The 7,077-nt window shown below is 43.0% G+C and overlaps 1 protein-coding gene across 1 annotated transcript; it reads left to right on the top strand.

Moving 5' to 3' along the window:
• The first annotated feature begins 781 nt into the window (after nucleotides 1-781).
• On the top strand, nucleotides 782-6,160 carry LOC123019195 (protein MTSS 1-like). Its single transcript, XM_044421867.1, has 3 exons — nucleotides 782-1,175; nucleotides 2,186-2,348; nucleotides 2,978-6,160. The coding sequence occupies exons 1-3, from the start codon at nucleotides 1,152-1,154 to the stop codon at nucleotides 3,661-3,663; spliced, it is 873 nt and encodes a 290-aa protein (XP_044277802.1). The 5' UTR covers nucleotides 782-1,151; the 3' UTR covers nucleotides 3,664-6,160.
• Nucleotides 6,161-7,077: the final 917 nt, after the last annotated feature.

Genomic DNA, 7,077 nt, shown 5'->3' with positions numbered 1-7,077 from the left:
TAGGCAGAAAGGAAGAGTAAAAATCCTTTAAACAAAAGAATTGCCTGCCAGAACAGACAAAGAACTGTGCAATTCTGTTTCCAACAGCAGTCAGCCAGATGTGTCTGTAAAGTCTAAAAACAAGGCAGGAGGATAACATTCTCTCCGCCCCTGCATTGATTTGTTCCCCATTCCTTCCGCACACAGGATTCCTTGATCTCTCATGGCCAATAATGGACAAAAGAGCTTACATGTATCTCCATAACAGAATTGCATCCCTTTTTAAATCCATCACCCCATCTTGCAATAGTGAATGCGCTGAGTTATTCACAGATTGTGCAAAGAAGCCTACCCTGACCTGTAACAATCTGGAAAAAGCCAATAGGTTCAGCCTGGGTTCCCTGTGCTTTTCTGACAGGAACCAGAGAGTAGCTGAGCCCAACATCCACTTCTTCTGACCGGAGAAGAGGGTAGTGGGAGCTTGAAGAAGCTCTGATTAGTTTTAAGAAAAAACTTGAAGGATTGTCTGTAAAACAGTCTCCTCGAATCTGTAGGGTGCAGCCCACAAACTTGTTTCAACTTGCAAGTCAGCCTTATTTAGCCTCTTCCAGTCACACCATCCTTGATGGGACCATCAAGTTTCTTGACCTTCTTACACTCGGCCCACCTCCCAGCAAACAAGAGTGTGGCTACCGTTTCTGGGGCTGCGACTTTGGGATTCCCGCTCGGGGATGCGGCCTTCTGCCCTCCCCACCTCAGGCTCGCCTGCGCCCTCCTCACCGTCGCCGTAGCGCANTGCTCCTGCAACAGGGTCGACATGACTTTAAAATGTGTAACACCTAAGAGACTTCAAAAGTTTGATGGGGGGGGGGAAGCTAAAGGCGGGCTGAGGGAAAAAAAAGCAAGCACCCTGTCAAAATTATGCTTTTTCTTTAAGAAGGAGGAAGAAAAAATCCTCAGCATTCTGTTGGTGTTGCAGAGAACGTATATACATTCTGTAGAAACCTAGGCTAATAGGTCTTTCTCCCTAGGATTGGGCTAAACCAGGTCCTTATGACCAGCCCACGGTAAACACTTTGCAACGCCGCAAAGACAAACGAGAAGCAGATCCTGCTGGGGGAGCCCAGAGTGGACCACCAGTGCCCACAGAGGAAGCTCAGAGACCCCGGAGCATGACCGTATCAGCTGCCCCACGGGTAAGATGTTTGTTCATGATTATCTCACTGGTGCAAATATTAGTGTCACACTGTTGCTTCAGATGACTGCTTTTCATTAGGATTGACTGTCTTTTGAGTTGCGTAGGCTTCTGTGGTGTGAAAGCTCCCTTGTATCCTACCAAAATTAGTCTGGACTACAAGAAATGCTTCTCCACAAGCTTTTTGCCCTACAATGTTAGTTGCCAAGCAGAAGGAGTCATCTAAAAACTGGATCAGATAGGCTAGACCAGCACACAGTGCAGGCTCCTCTTAGTACCACCTTGGGCAGCGGAAATGACTGGATGCCTGGGGTCAAAGGTTTTCTTGTCCATATTTGTCTGTCTGTTCATGTACTAGTTAAAACATGTCTGTATATCTCTTCATCCTATTAGATTTCAGGGTGATGTACAATATGGATTATTTGGGAACAGTCTGCCATAGCACTGCATAGAAGAGTCAGAGAAAATCCTGATAGTAGTTGAATAATAGAATGTAAAGATGACTTTCATTTCAACCTATTTGCCATGGGATCTGGGGTTAGTCAGATTTTGCATAGAACCATTCATTTAAGTGCATCTATAACTGAAATGCAAAACTTCAAACCTGGGGGTTAAATCCAGCCCTCCAGGTTTCCTCTCTTTCCCCATTTGCTGCCTTCTTTCCCCAGCCACTGTTTGTTAGGTTTTCCTGATTTTGTGCTATTTACCCCCATTCTATGTGTCTTCTAAGGCTTAGATACTGGAAGTAAAATGTTTCAACTAAAATATATTGGTATTTTGGGCCCCACTCCATGTCTTTATGCCTCACCCATGACTGAAATGCTGCTTCGGAGCACTTCTCTGCAGTAGATTTTGGCCCTCAAGCTGAAAGGGGCTGTGTGTCTCTGGTCTATGCCAAGTATGGTTTACACTAAAGAGTGTTGTAGCAATAGGTCGAAACAGCTCAAGAGCTCCATAGGGTTTGCCCAAGTTTCTCATTCCATTTAATGAGACGCCCCGTTGTGTTTGTAGCAAGGAGAGGAGATGGAGGCATGTGAAGAGCTGGCCCTGGCTCTTGCCCGAGGACTGCAACTAGACACCCAGCGAAGTAGCCGGGATTCTTTGCAGTGTTCCAGTGGATACAGCACCCAAACAACCACACCTTGCTGTTCAGAGGACACCATTCCTTCTCAAGGTAAGGCACAATTCTTCATTGTGGTCTCTGTGCATCACACATGTGGGTCTTGCTGCACAGCACAAGGGCCAGATTGGAGAGAAAACTTCCAAAGAGTAAAGTTGAGAAGTAGTCATTCCACAGGAAAATATAGAAAAAAGATTGTACTGGAAACAGTACTTGTCAGTGTGTGATTTGTGTAGGCGCTGCTCAGTCTGCAGTGTTTGCCCTGTGATTCACATACAGGATTGCTTTATCAGTACTGATGTGTTTTACCCCACTTTTCAGCTGAGTGGCTTGACTGAGATCAGTGCAATAAAAGACCATCCCTGCTTGCAATCATATGGTCTAAATACATTTATTTTTATTTTAAACAATATTTTATACCTTTTGTGGCCCTGAGTGGAGCCCTAGACATGACACTAAATGCATGGGGAGGAAAGATGAAATAAACAAATGCAAGCACAAGTCCTTACAAAATTCTGGCATAAATGGACACAATTTGGAGAGGCACCTGACTGCTCAGCTGAGCTCTGCCTTCTGTCTTCCTCTGCTGCAACCAGATGAAATATTAGTGAAAAGATGACAGTAACCTGATTGAAAATGCTTGTTTTCTAGTAGGTTCCTGATTTGCCTTTTTCTACCCCCAGTTTCGGACTATGACTACTTCTCCGTCAGTGGTGACCAAGAGCCAGAGCAGCAAGAATTTGACAAGTCTTCAACTATTCCAAGAAACAGTGACATCAGTCAGTCTTACCGGCGGATGTTTCATGCCAAGCGTCCCGCTTCCACTGCAGGCCTCCCAACCACACTTGGGCCAGTGGTAGTCACTCCAGGGGTGGCGACTATCCGACGGACCCCTTCCACAAAACCCGTGGTCAGGCGTGGGACCATTGGGGCGGGGCCAATCCCAATTAAGACACCTGTGATTCCTGTCAAAACGCCAACTGTACCAGATCTACCAGCAGGGCTGCCCAGTGTGCCAGGTGGGGGCGAAGAAAGCCCTGAGCAAAGCCCTGAAGCTGGCAGTGGCACTCCAGTCCCTGCAGGTGCACCATCAGTGTGGAGTGGTCAAGCATCTGTCAACCCTCCATCCACAAGCCAGAAGCCAACCACCATAGAGGAGCAGAGACAGGCAGCTCCCGAAAGTGAGGGAGAGGCAGGCGAAAGGGAGAGTCCAAGCATGGCAGCTCCCCCTTGCCAGCCGGTGCCTCCACTGGGAGGACAGAACCCTGGAGAAGCCCCGCAAGGCGAAGATATGCTGAATGCTATACGCCGTGGTGTTAAGCTGAAGAAGACCACTACGAATGACCGCTCAGCACCCCGCATTTCCTAGATGCTGGACCACTGCCAGGAATTACCAACTGAACAGAGACTGAACTACCTGATGAAATCATCTTTGTCTCTCTGTCCATTCCACTGTACAATCAAGATTTTGTAGAATGCTCAATAACAGATTGCTGGAAAAGCTCTATAAAATGTAGGGGGAGGGATGGAATTTGCAAACTAAAAAGATTAAGAAGCAACCTCTTCCTGACGTTTCATTTTTTTGTAAATACTGCTGATTATTATTTTTCCGCACTTTTTTTTAAACCCGATTTTTCTTTCAATTTTTTCTGAAGGTGCCAAATCCCATGTAACTTTTTTATAACTTTGTAAAAGTTTTACACAATAGAAGGAAGAACTACAATAAATGTCAAGTAGCATAGTGGTTGTGAGGATGCAAAAGCTTTTATTTTATTGTACAAAGGACATGGCAAGAAACAGGTCCTCACTGAAGTATAGTTAATTGTTTTTATGTTTGAAAGGCAGAAAACCACAACTGATCGATTAAAGCAATATAAAGTGAAAGAGAGTAAAAGCCTGTGATTGGTTAACAGTCTTTAGGGGTGTTAGGAAAAGGGGAGGGACTTAACTGTTGCACAAAAGTAGCCTAGCCGTAGCTTCATGGTAAATGCATCCGAATAAGCCATATTGGATTGCAGTGTTTAAGTAGGGTGTTTAAAGACTTTTGGGCGCTGTCCACTAGGAACATCTCCTGTGTTAGCCCCATGAAAATCTGTTGTGGTGGCTGTATAGGATTTCTTGCCCAGGAAAAGCTTCTGTGGATTGTTTTGTTTGTTCGTCTCCTTTTCTTCAGAACTGCATAAGCAACTTTCATCAATTCATGCCATCTTAAACCAAGCAGATTTAAAAGTTTTTCTCCCTTCACTTTCTGTTCCTTTTAAAAATAAAATCTACAGTACAGTAAAGTTGAAGGGAAGAGAGAAATGTGTAAACATTGAACAATAAAATACCAGGGAGTTATTTAGTTATAACTTTATACCTTTTACTGGCTATGCCCAGCAGGCTGGGCAGCTAAACAAACAGGAAAAGCCCCAAATTGTGTGGAGGGAACTTACGGATCTGACAAGCAACCAGCTGGGAATTCCAGTAAAACTACAAACAGTTCTTTTAAGGGACCTGTTTTTCTTAACTGGCATTTTGGATTGGCTTTTCCTAAATAGTACAAGATTTGGGGATGTGGGAGGGATGGGAGTATATGTTTGATCTTATTTATTACACGGGGAGGGGATTGACCACTCTTTTCTTTTTTTAATTATTCTCAGCAAAGTTTTTTGGGGAAGCTGTTAATAAATTTATAGAGGGGATTTTCTTTTCTTAAAATGAAAATTGCTGTGATATATCCATTTTATGGGGTCGGCAGAAATGTGCATAACTCAGGCACCACAGGTGTTCCAGTTTTGTGAGTTTTTTAAACATTCTGCAGTCTAAATGGATACCGTCTGCCTTATCTCTATACAGGCAATGCAAGCAGAATTAAAGAGAAGACCTGTGTTGTGTGGTTGCAAAAAAATGCACCAGCTACACTGGAAGGAGCTGGGTCGTGTGTACGCACAAGCTACTCCTCCCTAGATATTCTGGAGACTCCTGTTGGCTGCCATCTTGCCTACTTAACCTCTTATGCTTTAAATACATAACTGCATTGGATGTGAGAAGTATCGTAAAACTGTTAGAGTCACTGTGTTCTATATACATTTTCACTGCTGTGGTTGCTTAACACTTTTTATGTTAATAGCTTCATAAGCAGAAACAAAAAAAAGCATGATCCTTAAATTATAATCTCTCCTTTCTTTGGAAAACAAGCTCCATACTACAAAACATACATAAAAACAGCAGTGCCTGTGGTATTAGCCCAGCATCTTGATGAAACAGCGGATGCATTCTGCAAATGATGCTTCAAGATGCTTACCTTCAATGAACAAAGCTTTATAAACCAATACAAAGGATGCAAAGTGTCAAAATCATTTCCTGGCAAGCTTTGTTTTGAAATAAATGGGAAGTTACATAAGGGCTTGTTTGTGCCCTTGTGTGCAGCTCTCCTTTGTTTCAGTGGGGCTTGTGTAGGAGACATTCCTGATGGATTACTTCTAATGTGTGTTTAGGAAACCTTTCGGATGCAGCTGTACTCAGATTAGTTCTTTAAACACTAGAATTACACTCAAGTAAAACTTTGATTAAAGTATTGCCAAATTCAATGTTAAAATGTGACAAACCACTTCAAATAGTTTTCTTGGATTTATTTGATTTGATTTTTTTTTGTGTTCCTTGCCTATTGTAAAAGCAGTGTCACCATATAAAAAAATGTTTCTAATGGTAAGTTATTGTGGTTTAGTTGCTAGTTTGTACTGAGAGTTGACCTCTCTCCCATGCAGCGTTTTTGTTCTGAACGGCTATAAATAAACAAATGCTGTTAAGTGTGTTGCCCTTCTACATTGTAATGATTGCTTCAGTCTATATTATAAATAAATACCTGCTGATAAACCTTTAAAGTTGTTTGATTTTTCCCTAATCTGTTAAATTGGAGAGACTCAAACTTTTTGGATTGGTGGGAACAACAGAATCATTAATTTCACAGCAGACAAACTGGTGATGCATGGGGGAAAAAACCCCACAGCTCAGCCAAAATGTATACCACCACCAGGATTCTCCCTAGCACATCCCCCAGATTACTATTTAACTTTTTTCATTTACTGCAGCTAGCGCACCTACCCCCAAGGAAACAGGACAGCCTATGTGGACTATGCAACTACCAACTTTTAATCAAGATTTTGCTCATAGTATTTCACCCAGCATTTCAGTATATGCATTCTGGAAAGAGGGAGGATTAAATTTGTTTAGCTAAATGACTTTCGGGAAGCATACTTCTCGACTATATTCTCAAGTATTTATATTCCATACCTGCAAAGCTCCCACAAGGCAACTCGAGCTTTTAGAGACACCACTGCTGTGTCTAAATCCATTCACCCTCGCACTAGTATCTGGTGAGCATTTGGCTTGCACCAATACAGGGTTAACACCACCACTCTAAATTGAGATGGTTGCATATTAAAATGAAGCATGGGAGCAGTCTCAACAAACAGGCGTCATCTCTTGATGTGATATGACTATGTTAGGCAAAGCTAATGGATTTGTAACGGTATGTGAGCAATTTGACTCCAACTTGCCAAAGATCCATTGTGTGTCAATGCAGGAGAAGGCAGAGTAGGAATCCTATCCATGTTTTAATAAAAATGCATAGTACAACCCTGCTAGTTTACCCTTCAGAATGCATGCCATGGGGCACTCTACAGTGCTACCTCGGCTCACAAACACCTTGGCTCACCAACAAAAATTACTGAAAATTTTTTAGTTGGGTTGCAAACACCGCTTTGGGTGGCGACCAAGATTGCAGCCATCTCCCCCCCCC

This window comes from Varanus komodoensis, unplaced genomic scaffold (genome assembly GCF_004798865.1).
Source record: "Varanus komodoensis strain SLA01 unplaced genomic scaffold, ASM479886v1 scaffold12, whole genome shotgun sequence".
Taxonomy (NCBI): Eukaryota; Metazoa; Chordata; class Lepidosauria; order Squamata; family Varanidae; genus Varanus; species Varanus komodoensis.
This window is presented reverse-complemented; position numbering and strand designations above follow the sequence as displayed.